This window comes from Castor canadensis, chromosome X, assembly GCF_047511655.1.
Source record: "Castor canadensis chromosome X, mCasCan1.hap1v2, whole genome shotgun sequence".
Taxonomy (NCBI): Eukaryota; Metazoa; Chordata; class Mammalia; order Rodentia; family Castoridae; genus Castor; species Castor canadensis.
Window position 1 is genome coordinate 47,403,748 of NC_133405.1, and position 17,434 is coordinate 47,421,181.

The 17,434-nt window shown below is 36.6% G+C and overlaps 1 protein-coding gene across 3 annotated transcripts in view; it reads right to left on the reverse strand.

Moving 5' to 3' along the window:
• Window positions 1-15,794, reverse strand: part of Tbc1d8b (TBC1 domain family member 8B) — a 71,961-nt gene extending 56,167 nt beyond the window's left edge. For 2 of the 3 annotated variants that reach the window (XM_074064248.1, XM_020167186.2), the window contains exons 1-2: window positions 15,524-15,794; window positions 2,063-2,173 (exon numbers count right to left, since the gene is read on the reverse strand). In XM_074064248.1, the coding sequence (XP_073920349.1) occupies window positions 2,063-2,173; window positions 15,524-15,653 (241 nt within the window). In that variant the 5' untranslated portion in view covers window positions 15,654-15,794. Of the gene's footprint in view, window positions 1-1,517; window positions 1,572-2,062; window positions 2,174-15,523 lie in introns of those variants that run through there. The other variant, XM_074064249.1, reaches the window with a different exon arrangement.
• Between the last annotated feature and the right edge of the window lie 1,640 nt (window positions 15,795-17,434).

Consider the following 17,434-nt stretch of genomic DNA (forward strand, 5'->3'; position numbering starts at 1 on the left):
AAATATGTTGTATGGCTACACAATGAAATATCTAGATATCCATGTGTTTTTCTTCTTTTTAAAAGCATATCTACTTCGGAGAAAAGAGAAAGAGAAAAAGACAGCCATTTGACATTTTGGCCAGAAATCTGGAATTCTAACTTGAACCAACATTACAATGGCATTGCAGAAAAAAGCAACAAACTGTCATTGTTAAAATAGAACCCCAGCAGCCCAGCAACTAAGAGAAAGGATGGTCAAATGGGACTTCATAAAATTAAAAAGCTGTTGCACAACAAAAGAAATGGTCACTAAACTGAAGAGACCACCCACAGAGTGGGAGAAAATATTTGCCAGCTACACATCAGACAAGGGACTGATAACCAGAATATACAGGGAACTTAAGAAACTAAACTCTCCTAAAATCAATGAACCAATTAAGAAATGGGCAACTGAACTAAACAGAACTTTCTCAAAAGAAGAAATTCAAGTGGCAAAAAACACATGAAAAAATGCTCACCATCTCTAGCCATAAAGGAAATGCAAATCAAAACCACACTAAGATTCCACTTCACCTGTTAGAATAGCCATCATCAAGAACACCACCAACAGGCGTTGGCAAGGATGTGGGGAAAAGGAACCCTTGTACACTGCTGGTGGGAATGCAAGCTAGTGCAACCACTCTGGAAAAAAATTTGGAGGCTTCTTAAAAATCTAAATATAGATCTGCTATATGATCCAGCAATCCCACTCCTGGGGATATACCCAAAGGAATGTGACACAGGTTACTCCAGAGGCACCTGCACATCCATGTTTATTGCAGCGCTATTCACAATAGCCAAGTTATGGAAACAGCCAAGATGCCTCACTACTGACAAATGGGTTAAGAAATGTGGTACTTGTACACAATGGAATTTTACTCAGCAATGAAGAATGAAATCTTATCGTTTGCAAGTAAATGGATGGAACATCATTCTGAGCAAGGTTAGCCAGGCTCAGAAGACCAAAAGTCGTATGTTCGCCCTCATATGCGGACTTTAGATCTAGGGCAAATGCAGCAACGTGGTTGGATTTGGATCATATGACAAGGGAAAAGCACATATGGGATATATAGGAATAGGTAGAAAACCCAAAACATGAAAACATTTGATGTCCTCACTCCAGAGGAACTAATACAGAAACCTTAAAGCGACAGAGGTTAACATGAGCAGGGGATCAGGAACCAGTGTAAATATCAGTTAGAGATGAATCAACTTGGGTTGTAACACATTTGTACGTAGAAGCAATTCTAGGAATCTCTCTGTACAGCTATCCTTAACTCAACTAGCAAAAATGCTTTGTCTTCCTTATTATGCTTATGTCTTCTCTTCAACAAAATTAGAGATAAGGGCAGAACAGGTTCTGCCTGGAAGTGAGGGGGGAGGGGAAGAGAGGGTGAGGGAGAAGGGCAGGGTGGAGAAATGACCCAAACAATGTATGCACATGTGAATAAATGAATAATTTAAAAAAATAAAATAAAATGACCTAAGCAAACTTACAGAAATTTTATGAAGGAGGTTAGAAACCCTGTAGCAATGAATATGTAGCATTACCTGTAAGGGATACAATAACTTTTGTGAGAAAGCAGGTGCATGAATAAAAGATTTCAGTTTTCCAGGATTAATACTTCTTTAGGGAATAACCTTTAAGTTTTGGGCTCACAGTTAATTTTAGATTCTCCTTCTAGTTATTACAAATGAAACAATGTATTTCATGGGGATATTCCCAATATGCTAGCAGTTGGGTGAAGCAGGAGTAAGTTGAAGACAGAAGTCATGCAGCAGTAGCACTGACCAAAATCTGCTCAGAATCAGCACCACTGGACCACATGCTCCAAGTCTCTCACACCAATGGCTTTTTAAATTCCCAATAATATGTAATTGTTCTTAAATAAACAGAGGTCTTGTTATACTCTCAAAGTACAGTTGCACATTTAACTTACTTATAAGTCTTAAAACAACTGGGAAGTAGAAATATATCTGAATATTCAATTTCTTAGTAGCTTTACTTTATTTGGACTATATGTTCTAAAAATTATACTCACCACATGCAATTGACAAGTAAACTTGAGAATCTGGTGTCTGGTGTAGGATGCGAAATGGAGCTACTTTAGCAGTAGAGTCTAAGACTGAATCAAGAGTCCCAACCAGAAGCCCTGTTGTAATAGAAAGATTGCTGAAATAAGGATTTTACAAGAGATAAATAAAATCAGTACCACTTCGTATGACAAACTAATGAATTTATTTAAAAAATTCCCATATGAATTCCAGCCAAAACAATCCTTACAGTGATTTTTCTTAAAGAAAAAAATATATATGATATAAAGTTTACCATGTGCCTATTATGAGTAATATTTGGGAAAATAGTCTTTCAGTAAAAGAGTAACCCAGGTTGAATTGTCTAAATCTCACAATGTATCTTCAGTACTTACAAAGCTCTAGAATAAGGTTATGTGTATAATAGATAAAAATATAGAATCTGATACCAGAGACTACTTGGGTCTCAATCGTGGCTCTCTGTCACTTGTGTCAATTTGAACAAGTTAAAGTACTTACCATTTCTGCATCCTCATTTGTAAAACAAGTTTAAAACAGAACCAATTACAAAAGGTTGTTGCAAAGGTTAAATGAGTTATTACATATAAATCTCTTAGAATAATGCTGAACAGTAAAACACTCGATATTAGTTAATTCCATCATTATATAAGAAAATAAATATTTAAATAAGATAAAACCTTCATTAATAAGAATGCTTTACTAAAGGGGTTTTCTTCTCAACAACTCTTAATTCCACAATTTGGAATTTGAAGCTCTTGCTCAGTTAGCTTCACTTTAATTATCTGATTATATTTTTTTACTACTTCCTAGAACAAAGTTTGCTGTTTTCTTAAACAACCAGCTAATTTCTCCTTTGGGTTCTTGCTAAGCAATTATCTTTTTACTGAGAAATACAAACAGTCTTCTAGCCCAGTCCAGCTAATCCAAATTTTATATTGTCTTTCAAGACCCACTTCCCATATGAAATCTTTCATGGCAACCTCAAGCAATAATGCTTTCCCTTTTCTCTGAATACTTATAACACTTAAGTTCTACACCATACAACCTAGTATTTGCTTATTAGACTCGTATTAAAACCACTTTCTAAGTGTTTCATGTGTAATATTTGTGTCTCATCTACATTATTAGGTCTCTAAGGACAATAACCATGTTTTGTATCTCTGGGTTTGTATTCTTAACTTTCAACATATGCTGGGTATAAAATGGGCATAGTCTGTTGACCTGACAATATCAATGGAATGGCTGGACTAAAATCTACTTTCCTTTTTCAGAAGCTTTGAATAGTTGAGTGTTGGTTTTGCTCTACAAGCATTTCTCTTTAATTTAAAATACAGGTTTTTGAGAAAAATTAAAATCAATTACAAAGGAGCTGTTTGGCTCTTTTCCCATCTTTACTCACTTCAAAAGAGTTATGATTTAAGTAAACTTTGAATGAGAATATAAGTAGGTTGGCAGATGTGAGGGAGGAAATTACAAACACAGAGAGAAATAAATTAGAAGAGCAGAAGACAAAGGGAAATTTGACTCAGCTGAAAAAAGGTGGGAGAGTGGATGCAGGAATAGATTAAATGTAAAAATAGGGGTCACAAAGGCAGCATAATGCCAATTAGCAATTTGAGAAAAAGTTTTGATAGCAGGGACAAAATATCAAGAAAGAAGACTTTGGCAATGGTAACATGGAAATTATAGAGGAAAGAAATTGTTTACTATGATATAAAGTTAGAATATGGGCTAAGGATGTAACTCAGTGGTAGAGTGCTCACCTAGCATTCAGAAGGCCCTGAGTTCAATACCCAGCACCACACACACATGCAGATAGGGTATGGATTGAAGGTTTCATTTAAGAAATATAAATCAAAGCCAGTGTGGTGGTACATGTCTATAATCCCAGCAACCAGGAGGACTACAATTTTGAGGCCAGCCTGGCAAAGATAGCAAGACCCAATGTCAAAAACAAAATAACAAAAAAGGGGGCTTAGGGAATGACTCAAGTGGTAAAAGCACTTACCTAGAATGTTTGAGGCCCCGGGTTCATAATGGGAAAAAAAAAATAAAAAGCAGAAAACCTAGACAAATATTATAGAAAAGGAGGCACTGAGGAAGAAAGAATGGAAATGAAAAGGAGGGGCAAAGGAAATTACACTTCTACTAATAATGAGGGAATTATTGGAGGATTGGGGGATAAAAGAAAAAATAATTTTAGTACTTTCAGCATTTAGTGACTATGAGAAATCAGAGATTTGGCCAATGATAAGGAAAAGTAGGAAGTAAACATATACTGATAGTGTCCTAAGAGCAGTGTAACTAAAATTACTCAAAAAATGAGGGAAGGTGAATAATCTCATTTTGAAAGCAGGAGAATAAAAACATTGAAAAGTAAAAAGAGTAGTAGCAAAAGGCAATAAAAAGAGGAATTACCTGTAGGTTGACAAATACAATCAAGTTGTATAAATGTGTGTGTATGTGTATATAACTTGACACAGTTGTCAAAAGAGGGGATTATACCTTCAAATGAAAGTATTTATTGACAGCAGTTTTAGCCATTAGATTTATTTGACATTTTTTTGGTGGTCTTGGAGGTTGAACTCAGGGCCATGATCATGCTTATTATGCAGACACTCTAACACTTGAGTCATTCCACCAACCCTTGACAACACTTATTTTCCAAGAACTTAAAGTTAAAGGAGGTTTCAAAAAAAAGGAAATTTCAAATTTGCAAGGAAAGCCATTTATTTATTTTACTAGGTTTTTAACAAAACCATCTCAAATTATTTATTTGTTTACATACACTGTAAGAAGTTGTGTAAATGAATGGGAGAAAGAACAAAGCGGTCAAGATTGGCACAGCCCAAAGATAGCAGTGATAGTGTGGATGTGTGAGGAGACAGGACAGGAAAGGCGAGGCTACAGAACCATTCTTGAGTGACATAACAATTAGTTCTCTGATAGGTTTTGAGGCTGGGGACACAGGGATCAAAAACACTGACAAGAAAGGTCACTTTTTTTTACAGCAGAAACATTCACAAAATTTTAACTATTTTACACTATGTAAAAAAGAAATTGTTCAGCTTTTCTAAGTGTATGAAATTAGGCAGTTAATATAAAACTATGCAACAAATAATTTGGAAGCTAGCACTAGAATACATTTCCAGTCACTTGGGGAACTCTTCCAGCTCATTAAGCTGCAATCATCATCAGGTCCCTGCAACTCATTCAGGAATTAATATGTGCCAATGTCTCGGTTCTAAAAGTACAAGAAAATAAGCAGACAACTTTGGATTGCTTTTCCTTATACACAGAGGTTTATCATCTGAACTTTCAAGGTCATTAATTAGCCCACACATAAGAAATCCTATAGCTTATACTAAATCAAGAAGAGAGTAGATACTGTCAGCAGCATGACAGAACAAGAAAATTTAAAATATCAAGACATTCAAATTACCCTTTGAATGAGTATAACTGAGGTATCAGTCAATGTTCTAGATCCAGGTTAAGTATATTGGGGAGGGGTTAGATAGCATCCTGCCATACCAGTAACACTTACCTTTCTAAGGAAATTCACCACCGTAATTGACGTAAAATTTTTTTATTATCTGTCATAGCAGGATAACAAAAATGCAAGATTCTATGGTTTTAAAAATAGGCACTTTTGTGGATAATGATTATTGTTTATGAACCAATTCTTTTTGGCTGGACAGAGAACCATCGACTTCAGAGATGAAAAATACCCCAACAGGTCATGTAATCCAATCTCCAGCATATTTATCTCCTCTATAGCATTCCTGACGAAAAGCCTAGCTTTCACTTTACTTCTCCCAAGGTGGCCCATTGCATTGGTGAGAATTTAGAAAGTCCTTTCTAAAATATGGAAGGATTTATATATCCAAATGTTATAGTCAGAGCTAGCTTTTAGGGTTTGTGATTTAAGCATAGAGACCTGTGCTTGGTTTAATGTTCTGTTGTCAGTCTTGAAATTCTTACTTTTGAAGGAGTCTTTCATTTCCATTTTGCAGCAGGTTCCACAAATTAGGTAGCCAGGCCTAGTTATCTCTGGGCAGTAGGATCATGGTGGATCATTATTTTCTTCTTTATACATATTATTTTGAAATTTTTACAATGGATACTTTTTAATATTTAAGATAGAAAAATAAAGCTATTTTCCACTTACCAAAGACTTAAAAAATAAGGAAAACATGTTCTTAGGATAAACAAATGCTATTTCCTTGCAACCTCAGGATAGCACAAAAATACATTCTAATTGACATTATGAGTCAAATGGTTACCAAAGTGGCTATCTTGTTTTCTCTTATACTCTTTTCTTCTAGATTAAATATACCTACTACATTTAACTGTTTCTTATATGAGATTGTCCGAGTCTCTGTTTCTTCAACTGTTTTCTTTTTCTTTCTTTTTTGTGCTACTGGGGCTTGAACTCAAGGCCTCATGTTTGCTAGGCAGGTGCTCTACTACTTGAGCTACTCCACCAACCCGTTTTTGTGTTGGTGGTTTTTTTTTTTTTTTTCAAGATACGGTCTCCAAACTATTTGCCTAGGCTGGCTTCGAAACATGATCCTCCAGATCTCTGCCTCCTGAGTAGCTAGGATTACAGGTGTGAGCCACCCGTGGTGGCTCTTCTATTGTTTTCTTAACAAACTTTTATTTGTCAAAGGTTCTTTTAAAATGTGTCATTCAAACCCAAATACCAGACATAGGCTGAATGAATTCCGGTTATTGATGTTGTGAGCTCCATGGTTCTTTTAATGCAGTCTAAGATTACTAGCTTTTCTTGGCCACTACATCATATAGTCACACTGGGCTTGTGACCAAAGATACCTTGATCTTTTTCATGAATATAAACCCTAACATAGGTATTTCCTTCCTGTACACAGACATATAAGAAGATAGCATAATGAAACCCATCAAATTCTGCTTGAAAAGGGGGGGTAGAAAAGGAAAGAAGAATGGGAATATAATGAAGGGGGTGAACTTGTTAATGTATATTGTACACATGTATGGAATTATCACAATGAAATCCCCTTGTATTATTATGTAGATAATCCAAAAATAAAAAAATAAAAAAGAAGTTTATACTTACTCATTTAAATTTTATCTCACCAATTTTAGCTGAGCAGTTCAATTTGTACAGATCTTTCTGAATCTTGATTTTTTTATCTTCTACCACAGTAATTGTAAACCCAAACTACACATTTGAATCATTTGGAGAATTTTTTTTCTTTTTGGTGCTGGGGAATCAAACCCAGGGCCTCACAAATACTAGGTAAGTACCCTACCACTGAGTTATCTTCAGCCCTGTAGGACTTTATAAAACTTAAGTTCTGATTTAATTGATACTGGGTAGGACCTGGGAATCCTATGTTTTTGTTAACTTTGTTTTACAAAATTTTCAAACATATAAAATTATAGTAATATAGTCCTTCTATGTACTCAATAATTATCAAAACTTTCATTTATCTCTCTGGGAATATTTTAAAGTAAATCCCAGATATCCCGTCACCTTATCCATAAATACTCCAATGTCCTTTAGTTTGTTTTAAAAGGTCCTCAGTTGAATCTGAATCTAACATGCAGCCAGTGTTAAGAACACCAACCTATAGCACCGTCTCTTTCAATTTTTAAAAACTTGAAATTTGATTAAAAGTTTTTTGTATTAGATCAGTGACATGATCAACAGGAAGAACTAAGGGCTGAGTGTTGAAGGAGAGGCCATCGAAATAGCCACAGCTTGAAGATGTTGCTCATTATCAATGTGCTAATTTAGTACACAAACTAAAATGAACTTTAGTTTGACAAGTGGCTCTTTCTGTTTGTAAACTAATCAGATTGAGGGCACAGTGTAAGACAACACTGCTCTAGCTGTAGAAGATTCATGTAAATGAACCTCATTACAAATAAATTTATTTCCATTCTAAGTAAAATGTTCAATTATAAATTTTGTCCACAATGATTGTTGGAGGCTTACAGTTGATTCTTTATTTGGTCTTAAACTGCTATGTTTACAAAGTCAAACCAGTACACTTTCACTGAATTTTTTATAATCTCAGCTTCATTAAATGTTAACAAACAAGCCAATTAGTAAACTGCCAAGCACTTAGTAAGAAATATATTCAAATAAGACAAACTAGTGTTCTCAATAGAGATCGTGGATTTTCAAATTCTATTACTTTTGCACCAGATCTAAAGCCTTAAAACAGGACTGTGAATGCTTATTTTAGAATAATCCAATAGCCACAGTTGGCATTTTGAAAGCTGCCAACTTTGTGCTAAGAGCTGTGGAAAACAGTTAATAAAAATAATTTTTTGTCTTGTTTTCCCTCTTCCTGCATTCTCCTTTTAAAACATTTTATTAGCATATAGTTGTACAGAGGGGTTTCATTGTGGCATTTCCATGGATGCTTAAAATTCACCCCCTCCACCATTCTCCCTCACTCCCCTCCCCTCTTCTTAAAACGATTTCAGCAGGTTTCATTGTTCTATTTTCATACAAGTATATCCACCATATTCACCTTCTCTGTTCACCTCCCCTCCTTACAACCCACTCCCTAACAGGACCTGTTTTACATTCCTGTCCTTCATTTCTAAAGGGTATACTAATTGTTCAAAGGGGTTTCGCTGTGGCATTTCACATCTGCATACTTTTAAAGACATTAACTTGAAAACTGGACATTTTATGTGCACACACACACACACATACACAAAACCTCTTTCTGCGAAATCTTTGTTCATTAAAGGATTTAGAATTTTTTTTATAGAAGTAACTGATGCTACACACACAGATTACAATGTCATATCGGTAAAAAAGAATAGATGATTTGTTAATCAACTTTAGCTACATTTCTAAAGATTAAAATATAGGAAAATAGGAGAATTGCTATTATCTTTGTTTGCAGCCATTCCTTATTCTTCAAGATTTATATACCAAAGTACATAAGGAGTAACACTCGGAAATTTAAATGAAATATAACACCCAAATTCCTAGGTGCAAAGCAAAAAGCAAGAAGTATGACAGAAAATGAATAAACTCATATACAGCATATTACTTTATAACATTATTTAGATGAATTAAATCAGATCATCATTTTGGCTAGTTTAAAATAAGAGGACAACTAAGATAATAATAAAAATCAGAAAATGTGTCTACGGCCATACCACCCTGAACGTGCCCGATCTCGTCTGATCTCGGAAGCTAAGCAGGGTCGGGCCTGGTTAGTACTTGGATGGGAGAAAATGTGTTAATCCCTGGTTTAAAAAGTCATTTCTTTACTCTGGAGTAAGGAGGGGAAATGCTCTAGACTTGAATTGAAAGAGCAGGGGAGACAAAAAACAGCAAAGGTTGAATTTTTGGTTCTTTTAATTCTCTATCTCAGGTTTTACTCTGGTATATATGAGGATATTTCTCTTAACAACCTTTTTCTAGTTGCTAAGGCATAGCTTGACTCTCACATTTCTCAACTTCAAATAAATGAATCTGGAATATTTGCTGTATCCCCAACCATAGTCATCTTTTGCACTATCACAGTATTTTTCTTCCTACTTAGAATGTCCTTCCCACTTCTACCTACCAAACCATCTCCCAGATATTGTTAGTGCTCATAGATGGATGATTTAATTAAAAAACAATCCAAATTGGCTTTTGGCAAGATGCTTTGCAGATGCCACAGTGGAATTCTGCTGCCAGTACATCAACTATTGTTATTAATCATTGCTTTTAGGAAATCTTTGTATCACTTTAACAGGGCTTGTGATAAGCATACATTATACCAGAGCTGGCCTTGAAAAATTGCTTTAGAGGTTTTTAATGCTGTTTTCTTCATAGAGAAGCAAAAAAAAAGAAATCCAAAAATCAAAAACAAAACAACCCACTAGACTGATATTATTGCTACTGACTACCCCAATGACAGTATATTTGCTTGCTGGTTAATCAACTGTCCCCCCAGATTATAAATTCTCAAGGGCAGGAACCATTTCTGTTCTATTCAGCATTTCTCTATATCTTGTCACAGCAAAATTTATCTAAACAACCAAATTCTACTATCTCTAGCACCACACATTTCTATTCTTGTTTATGCTGCTTATCATCACCAGTCATACCATATAGTTATTTGTTTACTTGCCTCTCTCAACTAGAATGGCACCTATCCCATGGAGGAAGAGAGGATTTGGTTTTCTTCATTTCTTAATCTCCAGCACCTAAAACAGTGCTTGGTTTTTAAGAAGGTACTTAGTAAATACTGGTTTAATGAATGTATCACATTCATTATCACATACCATCACATTTAGGATTTTGTATTACCTTCTGTACTTGTATAGCAGTGGCAAAAGGTAGAAAACTAGGCAAACTTTCTAACAAAAGCAATATAAAGTCTATGTCATCACTATGTAGCAATGTGGCAAACATAGTCCCTCTACAACTATCTATAAGCAGTATGAGCTTTAGTCAGCTGAATATTTATTCTTCAAATATCATGTTTTGAAAAATACTACTAGGGTAAACAAAGTTATATGTATTCATCAATTCTATTCAACAAAACAAATGATGCATAATAACTTTAGAACTATTTGAGGACTTTTCAACATTTGGGGCAATCATAGATAAAAAGGAAATGCTGTCATGATAAATTATCCTAATTCTTGTGCATTATTCTGACTATAAACTATTAAATGCACAATCAGTATCCCACCAATATTCTTTAACGATTAACTATCAGTGCTTTGCTTTTGCAGCGTTATCATTATCTTGGACATATTCAGTGTTACCGCTTCAAATCAATTTCTACATAAAATGTGGGAAAAGAAATTATAGGGAAAAATCACACCCCTCCCCTTCAGAGCTTCATTTGGTCTTCAGGCCCCCAAAATGGCACTTAACATCTTACTCCTTCACTAACATATAAATGAATGTCATTTCTGAAAGTTGCTTACAAGTTTCAAAATGCATTTGATCCAGATTATAGTGCTCTGAAATAAGGAAAACAAGTGTTATTCCCATTTTACAGATGAGGAAACTAAGCCTTTATAAAAACAATTACAGCTGAAAAAAGACCACAAAAATATCAAGGAAAATAAAAGAAGCAGGGTTAATGGGGTAAGTGGAGTCAGTAGATTTGGTGGTACATTTATATACTTGTGGATGTTGGTTTATTAAAAAAGAAAATCCCGTACTGGAGCATCCAAGGATGGCAAATCACAGTGTTCCCCTTCCTGCTTGGAACATCTTAATCACTGTGAAATCAAAACACTGCCTTTAAAGATCTCTTTAAATGAGAAAGGGAAGCCTTATACAAGCTTTTGAAAAAGGATGAGCAATGCTGTCATTTTTTTCTTGATAGTAGTTGAAAGATTATTGACTTTAAGCGTCATGTCATGCCTTTTTAGGTTACCTGCTGGTACAGTCTCTTACCATTTCTCCTCCCCTGTTTGCCCCTGGGGTCTTTTCTTCATTATACAGAGACTGGAGTCTCTGCCCTAGTTCACCTAGAGGCCATGAATCCTGGATCTTCCAGAGTTAAATTAAACTCATAATGATGCAGATTCTGTGCAAAGGGTGTTTTTGGAGTGGTAGAGATTTATAATGCTAAATAGAAAACTAATCAAGTAGATTTCATTCTAACAGAAAAAAAAAGACTAAAAAGTGATGACATGGACCATCCTTCATTTTTCAAAACTTCCTACAAGGCTGCCCTTTCTCATTCAAAGAGATATTTAAAGGCCATTTCTTTACTTGATTTCACAGGGATCAAGATGCTCCGGGAAGGGAGGGGAGCACACAATGTGATCTGCCCTCCCTTGGGGTTAGCCTATAGAATTTTCATTTTAAGAAATCAAAATGACAATCTATTACTTTACAGTGTATATGGCAGGGGTGGAGGAGAGGTCTTTCCTTACCTAATATGAAATGTGCCCACCATTTGGGCAACAAACATTTTATCAGATGATTCCTTTATGAGCACAGAATGCTAATATTTTGCTAATTAATACCTAATTTGAACATTTTTCAGAGTTGAACTCATTGTGTTGGGGATGGGAACAAGGGGGAGAACAGCTTTGTATTTTTAAAGAATGGTCATAAGAGGTTTTTTTTTGAAAGGCTACCTTATTTTTCATTATGTATATATTTTTGACAAATCATTTACACTGTGATTTGTGAAGTCTATATAAACATCATAAAATGAAAAGCTTATATCAAACATTTTGAAATGAAAGGCTTATTTCAAATGTCATCCTGTTCTAGTTTGTACAGATCATTTAATTTCAAAGTACCAAGATGAAAGAAGAGCTAAAGAAACAGAAATCTAAAATCTTTCATTTTAATAAGTTTTATCTCCTAGTTTTGTTCTGCACCACAAAAAAAAAAACACGATAAGGCCTTCTGAGGTGGTTATTAATTCAATATCCAAGGACCTGCTTACATGTTCAGATACGGAAAAATTCAAGAGCAAAACTCTCTCAAAACTACCTAAGTTAAGGCTTCCTGATTGGGATATCTTCCTTAGTCCCATACAGTACAATATTTAATAGAATGTAGCCCATGTAGTGGGTCTCGTCTGCCAAACAGAGCAATTGTTGATTTGTACCTAATAAGCCAAATATGCATAAATTATTTTTAATTATATAAAACCAGGTGCTAAATTTAGGTGCCACAGAAAAGTCATTACCCTTATCAACCAGGAGAAGCAAGGGATAAGGGAAATTTCCACAAAAAAGTCCACTCTGCTATGATCCAGGACAATTAAGTAAGATAAAGTTAGGCAAATGGTCAGTAATCTACCAGATTAACCACTAGAAGTGCTTCAAAAATTTAGAAATGGGACCTAAGAATTCTAATTTCCAAACTAGGAATTTCAAACCATTACTGGGAAAAAAATTGAGTCAAGTAACTTCACCAAGTCCATACTTAAAGCCATTAAAATTGCTTATAGTTTTTGCCAATTATCACATGGCAAAGAAATTAAAACTTAAAGTACAATCATTAACATAGCTAGATGGTCACTATCTTTCTTCATTAAATAAAATGCATAAACTAATCTTATAAAGGGGTAGCACATAACACTGGGTTTTAGCAAACAGAATGGACAAAAGGCAAGCTTAAGCTGGCACCCAGTCATGCTCCAGTGAGAGCTAATCCAAATAAGTACTTATGGCTTCACAATTTTAAGTAACAATACAGTAATCGAGCAGCCTTGAAAATCGGCACATCCTTTTGCTCAGAACCAGAAAGAACCCAAACAAACTTTAAAAATACCTCTTTGCTCTTTTCTGATCCATTTTGTTTCATTTACATGGTATTGTCATGGTAGCACATGGTAATTTCAAATCTCATCAATATCATAAAACAATCATGCTGAGATACAAACTGATCAGTTAAGTCAATGGGGCTATCATTAGTCATAACATACATACATGTGTGGTAGAAATCTTGTTTTATTTCCTCACACAAATTTCCTTATTCTAGAGATAGGAGGTGGGTGGGATAGAGAGAAAAAGCTAGAACAAATGAACTGCTTTGAGAAAGCTTGTCAAATGAAAAAAAAATCAAACAGAAAATAAGAAGTAATTGTTTAAAAGAAACTTGTAAGAAAAACAACATGTAATACTATATGAGAATAACTTGATTGTCAAGAATTTGATTTACTTATTAGTTTTCAGGAACACAGTTGTATGAAGTGAAATACACTTCTTTGCCGAATTTGGGCAGAAGTACCAGTAAAAATTCTGGTTAAGTAAAATTATGGGGAATCAAAATATATTATTAGAAGGCTACTTCCGCTGCATTAACACAGGGCTGTGAGATCTATTTTAATTCTACCCTATTCTCTATAGATTCAAAAGATAAGCTACATGAGTAATTGTAAATACTGATTCTCAAATTTTAATCTAGAAAATAGCTGCATCTATTAAATGGAAATATTTCTGCAATATAACACTTGTAATTTTTAAAAATCAGAGGATGACAAAATGCCAAGTTGATAGAGACAAATTTTGTTGCCACATTTTCAAGAGGGCCTTTTTAGAAGCTGGAAAAGATAAGTAGGTCTTGCAAGATTTAAAAAATACACTAGCGAGCCTCAGAATTCTCTGTATGTTGGGGGAGTCTTGAAAAAAAGAAACATGCATGTTTATCACTGGCTTAACATAAATGTATGTTAGCGCCTAGTATGTTTTATCTTATTCTCTGAACTCTGAGAAGTAGGCACCCTTTTCCCAAGGAGAAAAATCAGTGTCACCTCCTCCATGAATCTTCACCCAACCCTTCAGTCAATTTGCCTGGTTTATTAGTTGTTCTTCCTCCTCTCCTATTCCGCCCTCCTCCTCTTATCCAGTACTTTAAAGGCAGGGAACGGAAGAATCTTAACTGTCTTTGAATCTGAACATCCCCTTGTGGCACACAGTAGTGGCTTACAGTTGAGTAAATGAAACAATTTCACAAACGTCATGCAACAAGTTAGAGATGAGGATGGGACTAAAATGCAGGGTTTCAGACTGTTCTCTCTTCCCCTGCGTCACGCTGCCTAAATTAAGCTTGGTCCACCACTTCAAGGCCACAAAACTAAACCAGAAATTGTCACGAAAAAGAGCTCTTGTTTCCTCAACGCCCAAAAGTTTGAACGCCCCTGCCCAAAACGAATGATCTCAAAATAGCATCCTTTGGAGACTTTAGACACTTGGCCAAGGAACAGTTGTTAATTTTTAGATCTAAGAATGGGGGGCAGGGTAGGTTAGGCAGGAAGAGTTGAATTTCCGTTTATCTAATTGGGTTGGCTCAGAATCACAGCTTTGAAAAAAAAGGGGCAGCGCCAAACACTGAAGAGAGAAATGCAATACGCCGCTGTAGTAGCCTGAGAGGAGATCTCAAGGACCGAAAACTTGGAGACCAAGTAAAAGATGGTTCATTGAGAGAGTTCAGCAATTCTGAGCCTAACCCCTCGACCTCCCCTGCCCCAACTGGCTCTCTCATTTGAAGCCAATCTGTCAGGATGTGATCGGGACGCCTTTCTCCGCGCCACTCCCGCACCCACCCTCTTTTTAACACTTCCCAGGGTGGTGATTATTAGTACAGGTTTTGTGAAAAAAAAGTTATGTCCACAACTGCGAAAAGACTGCTATCACCAGCCTAAAAATGCGAGCAATCTAGCTCCAACACTCACCACCAGCCTCCTCCCCCATGAACAGCAACAAGGTAGGTACACTATTCTTCCTTTGGCTCCGAAAGAATCTCTCTTTCCTTGCCCTGTCCCACCCAAAAAGCAACTGCTCATCCAGTGCAGTATTCTCAAGTGGTGACGGAAAGGTGGTGGTGGCAGGACCAGAGCCCCAGTCTCTTCGCCCGCCCAGGGTTTGGGATCCGGCGGCGACGAGTAACTCTTCCTGGCACCAGCTTTTAAGCAACAGTGAACACAGCCCGAAGGCAGGTAGAACTGGCTCCAGCTTACCTGTGAGCCCCCCTCCGCCTTCTTCCCTGTAGCCTCGACGTCGCTGCAGCACAAAGTAGTCATTGGACCTTTCCATCAGCCACAGCTTCAGCGCATTTTTCAGGAGCACTTCCTCAGGCTTCAGCCACATCGCGAAGAACTTTGTGCGGCTCAGAAGCAGTGACCTATTTGCCCTCCTCACCTCACCCCCAACCCGTCTTCTCCCTTCTACTTCTCCCACCAAATCTTGCTCGGGTGGCAGCGCCTCAGGTTCAGGTTTTCCACACTTCCCCCAACCCTCCCTTCTCTCCCACGTAGGCAGCAAGATTGCCAATTCCCTCCCACAGAGCTACCGCCCGACTGGGAAATAGTCCCGCTTCTTCACGTCTTGGGAGTTGTAGTTTCTTACTCACTTTTTCGCAAGCTCGCGACCGCAGCGCGGGACTACACTTCCCACAATACACCGACGGGAGAAGTGGGTGGGCGATGCTTTCAAAGCAGGTCCCGCCACCAGTTCAGTGTGTTTTGCCTTTCTAAAGTTTAAAACGTTTTTGTGTGTGTGTGTGTGTCAAATAAGTGAGCCCCAGGTATTAAGATGTTGCTGCTCCTCGTTCTTTTATAGTGCGAGCACTAATCTGTAGAAAACAAAGTTTCCAGAATTTTTGAATAGCAGCCCATTTCGGGAAGCAGCAGTAGCAACAACTAACATTTAATTAGCGTAACTATGTGTTTGGGCGATCTCAGGTAATCCTTAAATAATTCTTGAAAAGTAGATCTTTTTCGCCACTTAGCATTTTAGTAAACAAAAACCTTAACGAGTGAGGTGACTAATCCAAGGTCATACAGTCAGCATAAGCTTCCTTGCTTAAATCCAAAATTCTTACCTAGAATAAGCATTTTTTGCTCATCTGGGGAAAACAAAATCCCAGAAGCCACGCATTTTCTTCAAGCCAAGCACCTCTCCCCTTCTCCCATTTATTTAGCTGCTGTAATAAGTCACAGAAAATCTTTACTCCAAACTTTTCTTTTTGGGATCTAAACAAATTGTGACTTTTTTGTTCTTCCTTAAACTCTTTTAAGAAAAAAAATCCCTTTCAGGGCAGCCTTCACCTGTTTGTGTCTTGACAAAAATAGCTGCTTAAACGCTAAGGTGAATGAGATCAGTAATTTGCATGGTATCACCGTGAGGAATTATTTGAGGGTTTTAGGAAATTTAGTTCCAGGAGTTAAGCACTACACTAAAAGTAGAAACAAGTTTCTAGAAAGGAAGGAGGTTGGAGGAAATGCACAAAAAAAGTGTTCTTGGCAAGGTATTTATTTGACTATGAAGTCTTCAGACCATAAAGCTAAAAAAATACAGGGCGGTGCACAAGCAGGTGCCAAACCCTGGAGTCAAAGAACTCTGCCCAGAGGAGCGTCTCTAGTGAGGCAGAAGTGTGCTACAAGCAACGATTTTCTTTGTGGGTTAGAAAATCAGTAATCTGGGATACTCTTCTACTGAAAGGCAGTAAGTAGTCCCAAGCAAGGTCTCTGTGGAGTGTGGAAGAGGCAATCTTCCAGAGCCCAGATGGTATTGTAACCTTGGGAAAAGCCATCCCAACTTGGATGTGCACTGAGGATCATTTCTTCTCTTCTTTCTGGTGAAAGGTCAGTAAACTCAGCAAATGTAAAGAGCTCCTGTCCTTTCTTTTTACAGTTCCATCCCCGTTTTAATTTCCTTCCTCATTAACCCACATTCTTTCCCAATGCTTTTAAAAGATTAGAGTTATGGCATGTATTGCCTATAACTGAATGATTCTTTGGCCTCTTTACTCTGCAACTCCTTCCAGATGCTGCCTGCTATGACATTAGGCCCACTTTTGGTGCAGAACAGATCATTTAGAGAGCTCCTGCGTTAGTAAATAATCATTCACTGATTATGTAAAGAAAACA